This window comes from Sycon ciliatum, chromosome 1 (assembly GCF_964019385.1).
Source record: "Sycon ciliatum chromosome 1, ocSycCili1.1, whole genome shotgun sequence".
NCBI lineage: Eukaryota > Metazoa > Porifera > Calcarea > Leucosolenida > Sycettidae > Sycon > Sycon ciliatum.
Genome location: NC_088643.1, coordinates 20,195,327 through 20,209,990, shown reverse-complemented (window position 1 = coordinate 20,209,990; position 14,664 = coordinate 20,195,327). Strand labels below are relative to the sequence as shown.

Sequence of the window (14,664 nt, the reverse complement as noted above, 5' to 3'; positions counted from 1 at the left end):
GGGAAACTCAAGAGTTACAAAATTGCAACTATTCACCCTTCTGTTTGTATGTTGCTTTGTTATACGCACCTGCAGGTGTTTCGGCTGGAGTTGCTGCTGTCGTGGCGACTGGTGCTGTGTCTTTATAGTGCATGAAGGCAAGGAAGAAGAGCAACATTGAAAAAAAAAGAGTTTTCAGGCATACCTTGATAGATTAATTCTGTCTTAGCATAGTAAGTGATCTCCTCACCTCCCACCACTGTAGGAGCTGCATATGTGCATTGATCATTGAAGGGTGGTGGCGTTCCTACGGATGTGGAAAACTCGGCCTCTAGCCAAGTCTCACGCGAACCGTGAAAATAAAATAAAAAATGCTTAGGCAGCCCCTTTTAGGAATGGGGACTGGACATTGGTTAGAATAGAAATCCAACTGCATGCTGAGAGGGGAAGAAAGAATGTTTCAATTCCCAACACTGACCACTCTGTGGTCACGCCGCGACAAGAGGCTAGCACCCAAGCGACAGTATGACGCAGGAATGTGATGGTCGTGCTCACTCAATGCCTAAAAACCCCAAAAGAGAGGTGTTGAATTGCACTTTCAAATTTGATGATTCGGAATAAAAACTGGATGCATTTTAAGGTCAAATTGAGTAAGTTTACACAGGATAAGGACATTGTGAGCGTGCTTTTACCATACATACCTTGGACGTTTGCTTGGAAGCGTGCGAGCACAAGACCATTTCCAGTTCTCACTGAGATCACATGACTGCCAGGTGATAGTTTGCTGAAGTCAAACGTGTAGCTCCTTGCAGATGCATCCAGTGTTTCGATAGTGCCATCACGATCACTGTAAATCTGCCAACCTCCTTGACCAGCAGGTGCCGCTTGCAGTGAAAGACGTTGACCAGTGCGTAGTGGCGTCGGGTTAATTGCTGAAACAAAAACAAGTCGCCAAGAAGGCATATAACAATGGAGGCCTCTTCGTGATTTCATGTGAGTTTTTAAGATTGTGTCGGTGTGCTGTGAGTGTCACTTGAGATTGTAAAATGTTCGACTTGGCAAATCAGTAACAGTACTATCATTGCACTGCTTCAATGGAAGAGACTTTCTACGCTAAGTGACAACAAGGGAAGCCAATTAATGACCCGGCACACACTCATATAAACCAGGCTTTCTACCCAGCTCTTATGACCAAGGGCAGAGAGTACCGGACACAGGCATAGGAACAGAGAACAAAACTATCTTTCCTTAACGGTCAGTTTTGTATTAAAGAAATACCCCAGGCATAATGGTGTCTCTTATGTATATCTGTAGATACTATGGAAACAGCTGTAAAACTCTGCATTGGGTAACCCGTGCAATTCTTAGTTTGCCACATTTGAGGCCGGCTAGCAGCCTGCCTGGCTGATTAGCAGTATATGACCTGGTCCTTGCACGTCACTGACCAACTTCTCTAGTGCACGGCAGATTTTGCCGACGTGTGGTCGCTGCTTGCAGTACAGTTAGGTGTGTGACACTCGACTCACTAAGTCGCTTACCAACTTGCGCTTGAGTGGTGAAGTTGAAGCTAGGAAGACCAACCTGACCACTGTCAGCAGCGTAGCTTAGAGTATAGCCTGTGTCTGATTCCAGTCCAGTCACCAACACACTTCCAGCATCCACAGCAGCCATCTCGTCATAAGCGACATTGCCCTGGTCTGATTGCTTTGTTATTCTGATGTTCCACAGACCAACTCCAGATACATTTGGAACTAGTACCCTGGCAGAGGAACTCGTTACATCAGTTACTCCGATTTGAACAGCTGTTTGAAAAATAGAAAACAAGAGGCACTGGTTTATCCTCCAAAAAAACTTAATATAGAAATGATGACAAATTTGCCACTAGAATCCACCATCCATCACTTTTTGTCTGATGATAGGTTCAATTCGTGAAACTCAAGAGTTACAAAATTGCAACTATTCACCCTTCTGTTTGTATGTTGCTTTGTTATACGTACCTGCAGGTGTTTCGGCTGGAGTTGCTGCTGTCGTTGCGACTGGTGCCGTGTCTTTACAGTGCACGAAGGCAAGGAGGAAGAGCAACATTGAAAAAAGAGTTTTCAGGCATACCTTGATAAATTATGTCTTAGCATACTAAGTGATCTCCTCACCTCCCACCACTGTAGGAGCTGCATATGTGCATTGATCATTGAAGGGTGGTGGCGTTCCTACGGATGTGGAAAACTTGGCCTCTAGCCAAGTCTCACGCGAACCGTGAAAATAAAATAAAAAAATGCTTGGGCAGCCTCTTTTGGAAGGGGGACTGGACATTGGTTAGAAGAGAAATAAAACTGCATGCTGAGAGGGGAAGAAAGAATAATTCAATTCCCAACACTGACCACTCTGTGGTCACGCCACAACAAGAGGCTAGCACCCAAGCGACAGTATGATGCAGGAATGGGATGGTCGTGCTCACTTAACTTAATGCCTAAAAAACCCCAATGAGAAGTGTTGAATTGCACTTTCAAATTTGATGATTCGGAAAACTGTATGCATTTTAAGGTCAAATTGAGTAAGTTTGCACAGGATAAGGACAGTGTGAGCGTGCTTTTACCATACATACCTTGAACATTTGCTTGGAAGCGTGCGAGCACAAGACCATTTCCAGTTCTCACTGAGATCACATGACTGCCAGGTGATAGTTTGCTGAAGTCAAACGTGTAGCTCCTTGCAGATGCATCCAGTGTTTCGATAGTGCCATCACGATCACTGTAAATCTGCCAACCTCCTTGACCAGCAGGTGCCGCTTGCAGTGAAAGACGTTGACCAGAGCGTAGTGGCGTCGGGTTAATTGCTGAAACAAAAACAAGTCGCCAAGAAGGCATATAACAATGGAGGCCTCTTCGTGATTTCATGTAAGTTTTTAAGATTGTGTCGGTGTGCTGTGAGTGTCACTTGAGATTGTAAAATGTTTGACTTGGCAAATCAGTGACAGTAGTATCATTGCACTGCTTCAATAGAAGAGACTTGCTACGCTAAGTGACAACAAGAGAAGCCAATTAATGACCCGGAACACACTCATATATACCAGGCTTTCTACCCAGATTTTATGACCAAGGGCAGAGAGTACAATTCTTAGTTTGCCACATTTGAGGCCGGCTAGCAGCCTGCCTAGCTGATTAGCAGTATATGACCTGGTCCTTGCACGTCATTGACCAACTTCTCTAGTGCACGGCAGATTTTGCCGACGTGTGGTCGCTGCTTGCAGTACAGTTAGGTGTGTGACACTCGACTCACTAAGTCGCTTACCAACTTGCGCTTGAGTGGTGAAGTTGAAGCTAGGCAGACCAACCTGACCACTGTCAGCAGCATAGCTTAGAGTATAGCCTGTGTCTGATTCCAGTCCAGTCACCAACACACTTCCAGCATCCACAGCAGCCATCTCGTCATAAGCGACATTGCCCTGGTCTGATTGCTTTGTTATTCTGATGTTCCACAGACCAACTCCAGATACATTTGGAACTAGTACCCTGGCAGAGGAACTCGTTACATCAGTTACTCCGATTTGAACAGCTGTTTGAAAAATAGAAAACAAGAGGCACTCGTTTATCCTCCAAAAAAACATATTATAGAAATGCTTTGCTTTACGGAAACGTATTTCATTGCGAAGAGCTGCGCTTCGGTCCTCTGAGCTGTGCTGATGAGCTCTAACAGAGCGAAACAGTTGCTGTCCACAAACTTGAGTATTATGCTTCCTAGCGTCAGCAATGTCGTCGGGTTGAGCACTCTTACCTTAGCGCGAACCCTTGCCGCTCGCCTTGTGCAACGCTCACTGCTCTTGGAGCATTTCGAGCACTCTTGGCGGGGTTTGCAGCTCTTTATAAAAATGCTTTGCTTTACGGAAACGTATTTCATTGCGAAGAGCTGCGCTTCGGTCCTCTGAGCTGTGCTGATGAGCTCTAACAGAGCGAAACAGTTGCTGTCCACAGACTTGAGTATTATGCTCCCTAGCGTCAGCAATGTCGTCAGGTTGAGCACTCTTACCTTAGCGCGAACCCTTGCCGCTCGCCTTGTGCAACGCTCACTGCTCTTGGAGCATTTCGAGCACTCTTGGCGGGGTTTGCAGCTCTTTATAAAAATGCTTTGCTTTACGGAAACGTATTTTATTGCGAAGAGCTGCGCTTCGGTCCTCTGAGCTGTGCTGATGAGCTCTAACAGAGCGAAACAGTTGCTGTCCACAGACTTGAGTAATATAGAAATGATGACAAATTTGCTACTGGAATCCACCGTCCATCACTTTTTGTCTGATGATGGGTTCAATTCGGGAAACTCAAGAGTTACAAAATTGCAACTATTCACCCTTCTGTTTGTATGTTGCTTTGTTATACGTACCTGCAGGTGTTTCGGCTGGAGTTGCTGCTGTCGTGGCGACTGGTGCTGTGTCTTTATAGTGCATGAAGGCAAGGAAGAAGAGCAACATTGAAAAAAAAGAGTTTTCAGGCATGCCTTGATAGATTAATTCTGTCTTAGCATAGTAAGTGATCTCCTCACCTCCCACCACTGTAGGAGCTGCATATGTGCATTGATCATTGAAGGGTGGTGGCGTTCCTACGGATGTGGAAAACTCGGCCTCTAGCCAAGTCTCACGCGAACCGTGAAAATAAAATAAAAAATGCTTAGGCAGCCCCTTTTAGGAATGGGGACTGGACATTGGTTTGAATAGAAATCCAACTGCATGCTGAGAGGGGAAGAAAGAATGTTTCAATTCCCAACACTGACCACTCTGTGTTCACGCCGCGACAAGAGGCTAGCACCCAAGCGACAGTATGACGCAGGAATGTGATGGTCGTGCTCACTCAATGCCTAAAAAACCCCAAAAGAGAGGTGTTGAATTGCACTTTCAAATTTGATGATTCGGAATAAAAACTGGATGCATTTTAAGGTCAAATTGAGTAAGTTTACACAGGATAAGGACATTGTGAGCGTGCTTTTACCATACATACCTTGAACATTTGCTTGGAAGCGTGCGAGCACAAGACCATTTCCAGTTCTCACTGAGATCACATGACTGCCAGGTGATAGTTTGCTGAAGTCAAACGTGTAGCTCCTTGCAGATGCATCCAGTGTTTCGATAGTGCCATCACGATCACTGTAAATCTGCCAACCTCCTTGACCAGCGGGTGCAGCTTGCAGTGAAAGCCGTTGACCAGAGCGTAGTGGCGTCGGGTTAATTGCTGAAACAAAAACAAGTCGCCAAGAAGGCATATAACAATGGAGGCCTCTTCGTGATTTCATGTGAGTTTTTAAGATTGTGTCGGTGTGCTGTGAGTGTCACTTGAGATTGTAAAATGTTCGACTTGGCAAATCAGTAACAGTACTATCATTGCACTGCTTCAATGGAAGAGACTTTCTACGCTAATTGACAACAAGGGAAGCCAATTAATGACCCGGCACACACTCATATAAACCAGGCTTTCTACCCAGCTCTTATGACCAAGGGCAGAGAGTACCGGACAAAGGCATAGGAACAGAGAACAAAACTATCTTTCCTTAACGGTCAGTTTTGTATTAAAGAAATACCCCAGGCATAATGGTGTCTCTTATGTATATCTGTAGATACTATGGAAACAGCTGTAAAACTCTGCATTGGGTAACCCGTGCAATTCTTAGTTTGCCAGATTTGAGGCCGGCTAGCAGCCTGCCTGGCTGATTAGCAGTATATGACCTGGTCCTTGCACGTCACTGACCAACTTCTCTAGTGCACGGCAGATTTTGCCGACGTGTGGTCGCTGCTTGCAGTACAGTTAGGTGTGTGACACTCGACTCACTAAGTCGCTTACCAACTTGCGCTTGAGTGGTGAAGTTGAAGCTAGGCAGACCAACCTGACCACTGTCAGCAGCATAGCTTAGAGTATAGCCTGTGTCTGATTCCAGTCCAGTCACCAACACACTTCCAGCATCCACAGCAGCCATCTCGTCATAAGCGACATTGCCCTGGTCTGATTGCTTTGTTATTCTGATGTTCCACAGACCAACTCCAGATACATTTGGAACTAGTACCCTGGCAGAGGAACTCGTTACATCAGTTACTCCGATTTGAACAGCTGTTTGAAAAATAGAAAACAAGAGGCACTCGTTTATCCTCCAAAAAAACTTAATATAGAAATGATGACAAATTCGCCACTGGAATCTACCGTCCATCACATGTTGTCTGATGATAGGTTCAATTCGTGAAACTGAAAGAGTTACAAAATTGCAACTATTCACCCTTCTGTTTGTATGTTGCTTTGTTATACGTACCTGCAGGTGTTTCGGCTGGAGTTGCTGCTGTCGTTGCGACAGGTGCCGTATCTTTATAGTGCACGAAGGCAAGGAAAAAGAGCAACATTGAAACAAATGGTTTTCAGGCATACCTTGATAGTTTATGTCTTAGCATAGTAAGTGATCTCCTCACCTCCCTCCACTGTAGCAGCTGCATATGTGCACTGATCATTGAAGGGTGGTGGCGTTCCTACGGATGTGTAAAACTCCGCCGCTAACCAAGTCTCACGCGAACCGTGAAAATAAAATAAGAAATGCTTAGGCAGCCCCTTTTTGGAAGGGGGACTGGACATCGGTTAGAAGAGAAATCAAACCGCATGCTGAGAGGGGAAGAAAGAATGTTTCAATTCCCAACACTGACCCATTGCGCGAAATCGCGCATCTATGAGCGACATCCACATAAACTGCTGGGACCATGGTTGTGTACTCGAATCTCATTCTGAGCACCCTTTTTTCTTCCTTTTTTCAGCCGTTTTTTTGCAAAAAGTCCTCGAGCTCGACTTTTTTCTATCGATCGTTCTTCAAGGAAAGACGAGTGGACAATCGATCAACAGGGCCGAGGGTGAATGCGTCTGGTTGGAGTTCTTGCGTGGCACAGGATGACCAGACACACATATAGATACATTGCGACGATCTTATCTGCACAGTGTTTCCTAATACCGCACGCACGACGGTAAGTACAATTCATGTGATTTCAAATTGTTTGTGATCTACAACGTCGCGAGCAGGACGGAAATACAGCAACAGCACGACAACCGTTATACCAGGCAGTAACCAACAGTCACCTCCGTCACATTCTCCAGATCAGAAGGCAAGTGAGGCAGTGAACATGAAGAAATAAAGTATGAAAGAATGAAAAGCGAATAATTCAAAAATCTCAGAAACGTTGAACGTAAAAAACACTGAGAAGAAGAAAAGTGACTTACTTCGATGGCAAAAGACAAAGCGAATGTTCCTCGTATGGACCTGGCTCTTGCGGAATCAGCCACACTGTGGAACCATGTGTTTGATTCCACAAGGGATGGCTACCTGCTCCTCACCAACCAGCCTCCACGACGGTGGTAAAGTCGCCAAAAATACGAAAGTTGAACATTTTGTGCATGCATGCAATGGAAAATTTGTGCTGAGTATGTCGAGTGGCCATTCGCACAGGACAAAGCCGTTGCGCAAGCTGTGACCCTGAAATTTCGTCCATTGGTAGCGAGGGTAACCCTGAGCTGGTGTCGTGATCTGCATCCCGATGTACCACTTGTAGTGTAATGACTGCTGTCATGACTCGGCCTGGTCTAGTCGTGCATAGCTGACTCTAGTTACTCTTGTCCCCTACTGACATTGTGTTTCACCATTAGTACACTTTGCCTCTACTCTAGTCGGTGCATGAATAGCCGTTCCTAGGTTTACATGTTCCATCGTGCAGTCCGTAGTGCACGCGACATTCTCGGCTTGACTTCCGCTGCTCTGGCAGCCAGCCAGTTATTATTCCTTTGTGATGGTAGAGAAAGGTTGTACTTTGTCTTGGCTCGTATCCAGTAACTCTTTCGGAATGAGGGTACGGATTTGAGAAGTAAGTTGGAATCACTAACTGTAGTTACTTGTGTGACTGGATTGGTTGGGATTAGTAAAGTGAAACTCTCTCGAGACGTTTAGGTTGTGCGTCAATCGAGACATGGTGCTGTGACCAGGATGTCGTCACCCAACGAACATACAACCTCTGAACAGGAACAGCCTGTCGAGTCAACCGGTGCAGCTGCTGCAGAATTACCGGTGACCCAAGCCGCTCAAACGAGCGTAGATCCACGAGCCGTGGATGGTACAGCGGATGAGTCCCATGAGGCCGGTAATGAGGACGCCAGCAAGGACCAGACCGATGGCACGGACGCTGGTGCAGGAGACCCGGAGCGGCTGCTAGTCTCGTCCACCCCCGAATACAAGCAGATGATCCAATCGAGGTCCAACATGAAGCGTCGACTGACGAGGGTGAGGCAAAAGATAAAAATTCACCTAGACCTGCTAGGAACTGATTGTTTCAGCGCAGACGCTCTTGGCCGCCTAGATGTTTCTGCCGCACGTTCCCTTTACGATGAGGCGTCCGGTTTGAAGTCAAACATCGAGGGTATCCAAGACAATATTAGACGGAGCTTAGAAGACGCAAACGAGGATAAGAAATTAGATGAACAAGACGCGTGGGAGAATAATTTCGAACTTGAATGCGTGTGTTTGCTGAGGCTCGCACAATGTTTACAACAATGCGACCACCATTCTCGCACTCAGTATGAAGCTGAAGACGAACGCCGCACCCGACTCCGATTACTAGAAGAGCATGGGCCACGCGCGCTAGATGTTCTTGATGCGGCCATGTCTAGCCCTCGCAGCGGACCAAAACCAACATGTCAAGCGTCGCCAACACTACATGCGTGGAGTGAGAAGAGTGCCGACACGGATATCGACACTGCTACTTCAAGTGCTTGTGACACTGTTGAGCCACCGCGACAGTCCCAATGTGAGTCGGCTGAACAGTCACACGCACAAAGTGCAGTGCTTCATGACATTGTACATGTAGTAGATGCAACTGAGTCTCCTGCCAGCGCAGCAAATGCACAGGAAACCAGCGCAGCAGTCAGTATCAGAAGCCAACCAAGATCACCAGTGCCACCAGTCCCCAAACCACGTGTCAGGCATGCCATTGGCCCTGGCACTGGTAGAACTGCTGCCACTCCAGCAGTGCATGCGGTGCCCAGCCCAAGTCCCACCTATGGCAGTGGTGAGGAGGACAGGGCCTATGACTATGAGCATTACCTCCAGCAGGAGACCCAGGACAGACAAGCAGTACAACAGCTTCAACCAGATGCAGAAACATTCTATCCACCAGACCATTCTGTCGCCGCCAGGACAGTCCCTCCACCAGCCACAACCTGGCCACGCGATGCTATTGCCCCACTGGAGCAAGCTCTTCAGGGCGCAGTTATGAATGTCGCCCAGGCTTTGAGCCAAAACCAAACTCCACAACACACCAGCACATCCGCTGCAGCCGGCCCAAGCTCCGTTGTGTTCAAGCTAAAACCGATGGAAATACCGAGCTTCGACGGGCAGGTCACCAACTGGCCCGATTTTTGGGACCTGTTTGAAACTGCCGTGGACAAACAGCCAATGTCCGATGTCGTTAAGCTGAGCTACTTGAAGAGTGTCCTCACTGGCCGAGCTGCCCACACGCTCGCTGGTCTGGCTATCACCAACAACAACTATGCCACGGCCGTAGAGCTACTGAAAGAACGATACGGACGGACAGATGATATTGTTGCTGCCCTGTATACCAAGCTGCAGCGATTGCAAAGCACATCGTCCAAACACCGTGATATCCGGAACACCATTGACAACATCGAACGGATACTACGACAGCTGGCTGCCATGGGCATTAGCGTTGAACAGCAGCCACTATTGGTGCAGCACATTTTGTCCAAGTTCCCTACGGAAGTACTCACCAAGCTAGAGGAATGGCGAACATCGAGCCATCAGTCGTGGACGGTCGCCACCCTGCGATCCGCCCTTCAGCGGTATGCCGAAATCCACCGGAATTTGCGGGAAGGTTCCGAGACTTCTGCCTCTCAGTCTTCAAGGACACCGGCCACAAAGACACAGCACGGCTCACCAATGACCATGCAAGGAACTGGACACGCTCTTTCATCTCAGTCAACGCATAGTGCGCCTCCACGTCTATGTGTCTTCTGCAAGGGGACTCACTTCAACGACCAGTGCTTCACCTACAAGCTGGCTCAGACAAGACAACAGAAGCTCCGAGAACAAGGTCGTTGCTTCATTTGTCTGCGACGGAGCCATATGGCGTCCCAGTGCCCAGAGAAAACCAAGGCGTGTTTTCACTGCAGCAAGACCGGCCACAACCGAGCTATCTGCCCAGCCCATGAGAGACATGAGCCCTCCAAAGGCAGCTCAAGGCCACAACCAAATGGCTCACAACCTGCAAGGGCCGTCTCCACACAGGGTAATGATGAGGAACTTGTAAATACGTGCTCCGCCAGTCTCGTGTCAGAGGGTCCCAGCGACAAGACTGGTGCAGTATTCCTCCAGACAGCACAAGTGCAGATTCAAGCTGCCGATGGTAACTTTATCACCGCGCATGCGTTACTGGACACCGGCAGCAATCGCACGTACATGAGTACCCAGCTCAGCAAGCAGCTTCAGCTGCAGCCGGAGAGACAAGAGTCATTGACCCTCATCACCTTTGGAGTGACACACCCACGCAGTGTTGTTACATCGGTCGTTCAGACGTCCATTTCACTGTCCGACGGACAGAGGTACCCCATCAAAGCGAATGTACTCGACACCATTACACGACCTATCCGACGCTACCCTCTTCCATCTGAAGATGCGGAGTTCCTGGCAGGCGAACCATCCATTCAAATGGCAGACACCATACCATCAACAGCCGAGACGAGGGCCATTGACATTCTCATTGGTTCTGATCATTACGGAAATCTTGTGCAAGGATCACCGCAGCGTCTACCGTCAGGTTTGTACGTGATGGATACGCTCTTGGGTCACATCGTCACAGGACAGTGTTCGTCCAAGTCGGATGGCAGCAACAGCTCAACGCTTCTTGTCATGACGCAGGCAAGCACCGGTCTACAGCATCCGCTATATGACTACATGGCAACCGCCGACTCTGCTCTGCTTGCTGAAGTCGAACCAAACTTGACGGAGTTTTGGTCGCTAGAAAGGATCGGTGTGGAGGACCCAGCAAGTCTCCCAACAGATGACGACACAGTTCGACAGTTCGAGGAGACCGTCACGTTTGCCGACGGCCGCTACACAGTCCAGTTTCCATGGAAGCCCGACATGCAGCTTCCACACAACAAGGACCTAGCCTACGGAAGGATGAAGTCACTGGGGAAACGGCTTGCAGCAGATCGAGACCTGCTGACCAGGTACAACGACGTGCTGCTGCAGCAGGAAAGGCTTGGCATTATCGAGCGAGTCACAGAGAAAACCAAGTGCGGTCAACGCTCGCACCATCTGCCGCACCATCCAGTGTTGTCTCCTTCGAAGGCTACCACCAAACTCCGAGTGGTCTATGACGCCAGTGCGAAGATCAATAAGACAGCACCGAGCCTGAATGACTGCCTGAATCAAGGGCCGTCCCTCCTGCCTAGCCTCTGCGGCATTCTGCTACGATTTCGCCTGGCCCCGATCGTGCTAATCTCAGATATTGAGAAGGCATTCCTGCAAGTAAGGATTCAAGAGACAGACCGTGACGTCACCCGATTTCTGTGGTATCGTGACATCACTAAGCCGGACGTCATCGTGGACAACATCGAAGTCTACCGGTTCTGCCGACTACCATTTGGCATCATCAGCAGTCCGTTCTTGCTGGATGCCACAATCAGGCATCACCTTGACAAACACAAGACAGCCACAGCAGCCGAAATTCGCAAGAACATCTACGTGGATAACATCATGCTGACGGCTGGTACTGCAGAGGAAGCCGAGGTCAAGTACCGCGAGACTCGGCAGGTGTTCAACTCCGCGTCCATGAATGTACGTGAGTGGTCATCCAATGACCCTGCTACCTCCTCTGTGTTTGACCCGAGTGTGACGGCGACGAACACGAGCCAGAAAGTTCTCGGCCTGCAGTGGGATACCGTCGCCGACACATTCCACATTCCAGGTGTGAGCTCCGAGTCGCCTGACGTCGACAGCATAGCATCCAAACGGCGTGTTTTGCACAACGTAGCACGCATTTATGATCCACTCGGACTCTTCAACCCAGTCACCTTCCATGCCAAAGTGTTTTTGAGAACGCTTTGGAGGGACGACCTGTCTTGGGACGACGCTCTACCCACAGAACGACTCGAGCAATGGCAGTCCATAGAGGGTATACTTGAGCCGGTCGCAGACATCCGTATCCAACGCCGAACCTCCACTCTGAAGTCAGTCACCGATCGACAACTTCATGTCTTCTGTGACGCATCAAAGGACTCCTATGCAGCGTGTGTCTACCTCCGTGAAGCCAACGGACCTGATGCGACATCGACACTGCTCTTCTGCAAGATGCGATTGGCGCCAGCAAAAAGGGAGCTCACCATACCCCGCCTAGAGCTCATGGGCGTAGTCATTGCAACCAGAGCTCTGCTATTTGTGCGTAAAGAGCTCGGCATCGACATCACGAAGAGCTTCCTGTGGTGCGACTCACAGTGCGTTCTCCGCTGGCTTGTTACGCATAAAGACCTGAGTGTGTTCGTCCGTAACCGTGTCAAAGAAGTCCAGCAAGTAGAAGATCTGTCATTCCGGTATGTTCGCAGCGAAGACAACCCTGCAGATCTAGCAACGAGAGGCGCCACTGTGCCTGACCTCAGTGACATCTGGTGGCACGGACCTCACTGGCTGCGACAAGCCGAGGACAACTGGCCCACCTGGCAGCGACCTCCCATCACTCCAGAAGATTTCAAGAATGCGATGGCCGAGTGCAGGGGACCCAAGGCTGTCTTCGAAGCATCACTTGTCGCCAACACGGAAGACACACCTGTCGTACAATCGACTGGTCTAGCTGGGATCGAGCCGGGACACCGACAGCTGTCAACTCTATTGCGAATCACCGCCAATTGTCTGGTCTTTCTACGAAAGAAGATCTGGCAGCGACTCTCCAGTGACAGCCAACAGAAGCTGAGGACGAAGCACCCACTCCTCGCAACAGTCCTGTCTGAAACGCCCTCCATTCGCCTATCTAACTGCCTTTGGGTGAGGCATATCCAGCAGCAAAGCTTCCCAGACATGGAGTCGAAGAATAGCAGCATAGTGACGCAACTCGGCATCCACGCAGATCAGTATGGTGTGCTCCGGTGCCACGGAAGACTTGGCAAGGCATATGAGGCTACGGATTCCACACCTCCCGCGCTACTGCCACGGAACCACTGGTTCACTACAGCTGTTGTCGAGGAGATGCATCGACAAGCTCTCCACGCTGGACCGGCACACACGCTCACCCTGATACGACGCAGCTACTGGCTTCCAAAGGGAAAGGCAGCGGTGCAAAAGATTCTTCGCCAGTGTACCACGTGTCGTCGCCATGAGGGCCAATCATTCCGCCTGCCGCCGATGCCGTCGCTTCCAAAGGAGCGAGTTTCAAGGTCCAACCCCTTCCAGTATGTTGGGACGGACTACTTTGGTCCGCTGCGAGTCAAGCAACCTGGAGGCACTGACAAGGTCTGGGTGTGCATATTCACTTGCTTCACTGTACGAGCAATCCATTTGGAATTGGTTTCAGACATATCAACATCGCAATTCGTCATGTGCTTTCGCAGATTTGTGTCTCGCCGAGGTGTGCCGCACATGGTATACTCCGACAATGCCAAGCATTTCAAACTCGCCGCATCTGTGTTCCGAGATTTATGGCACACGGTCATCAATGATCCCGATCTCCACAGCTACATATCCTCACAAGGGATAACCTGGCGCTTCACTACTGAGCTTGCTCCCTGGCAAGGTGGCATCTATGAACGTCTGATCGGCACAGTTAAACGGTCCTTTCGGAAGGCCATCGGTCGTAGCCTACTGACCCGTGACGAACTGCAGACTTTATTAACTGAGGTTGAAGCTGTAACCAACTCGAGACCGCTGACCGCAATACCATCAGACGAAGACTCGCCGGATGTGTCTGTCTTGACACCTGCTCACTTCTTGAGCCCAGGTCTGTCCCTGATGGCACCATTCGGAGCGCTGGATGAACAAGAGGAGGAGTATAATCCCACCAACAACGAAGACACCTCGCACATTCTATTGCGACGATGGCGTCATCATACACGGAGATTGGAAGACTTCTGGAAACAATGGAAGGAAGAATATCTCATGATGCTCCAAGAGAGATCAACGCCAATACATCGACTGCAACGCCATCAGTCTGCTAGCCTAACTCCACGAATCGGCGACATCGTCATCGTGAAGCAGGAAGGAACTCCGAGAGGTTTCTGGAGAATTGCAAGGATTGAAGACCTGCCGAAGAGTACAACAGACAAAGCCATCAGAAGTGCTAAAGTTCGCCTGCCGTCGAGGAATATCGTCTCACGTCCACTGTCTCATCTGTATCCGCTGGAAGTGTCAGCAATCCAAGAGCCATCATCTCCCCAGGACTCCAACGATGCAGCGACGGAAGAGCCACAACAGCGAAAGGGCAACGCGCCAAATCGACCACTTGTACAGCGACCAAGAAGAAAGGCAGCAGAAAGAGCCGCGAAGAACATTGAATCTTGGCTCGCATGAACCCATTTCGGCAACAGGTACCCGGTATAGTTGCCTATTAAGTGAGAGAACACTCCATTAGCCTCACATTTTAACTCCGATAGTTTCATAGCAGCCTTAGCTCAAAACACGCATTAC

The 14,664-nt window shown here is 49.2% G+C and overlaps 2 protein-coding genes across 13 annotated transcripts in view; one reads left to right on the top strand and one right to left on the bottom strand.

The window, feature by feature from the left end:
- LOC135817235 (uncharacterized) overlaps nt 1-14,664 on the bottom strand; it is a 138,040-nt gene that overhangs the window by 25,159 nt on the left and 98,217 nt on the right. For 10 of the 12 annotated variants that reach the window (XM_065330415.1, XM_065330451.1, XM_065330429.1 and 7 more), the window contains 10 exons: nt 6,259-6,309; nt 5,799-6,062; nt 4,962-5,192; nt 4,351-4,401; nt 3,268-3,531; nt 2,582-2,812; nt 1,977-2,027; nt 1,518-1,781; nt 681-911; nt 70-120 (listed from right to left, as the gene is read on the bottom strand). In XM_065330415.1, the coding sequence (XP_065186487.1) occupies nt 70-120; nt 681-911; nt 1,518-1,781; nt 1,977-2,027; nt 2,582-2,812; nt 3,268-3,531; nt 4,351-4,401; nt 4,962-5,192; nt 5,799-6,062; nt 6,259-6,309 (1,689 nt within the window). The remainder of the gene's footprint in view (nt 1-69; nt 121-680; nt 912-1,517; nt 1,782-1,976; nt 2,028-2,581; nt 2,813-3,267; nt 3,532-4,350; nt 4,402-4,961; nt 5,193-5,798; nt 6,063-6,258; nt 6,310-14,664) is intronic. The other 2 variants (XM_065330421.1, XM_065330446.1) reach the window with 1 other exon arrangement.
- Nucleotides 7,963-14,547, top strand: LOC135806708 (uncharacterized). Its single transcript, XM_065320935.1, has one exon. The coding sequence runs from the start codon at nt 7,963-7,965 to the stop codon at nt 14,545-14,547; it is 6,585 nt and encodes a 2,194-aa protein (XP_065177007.1).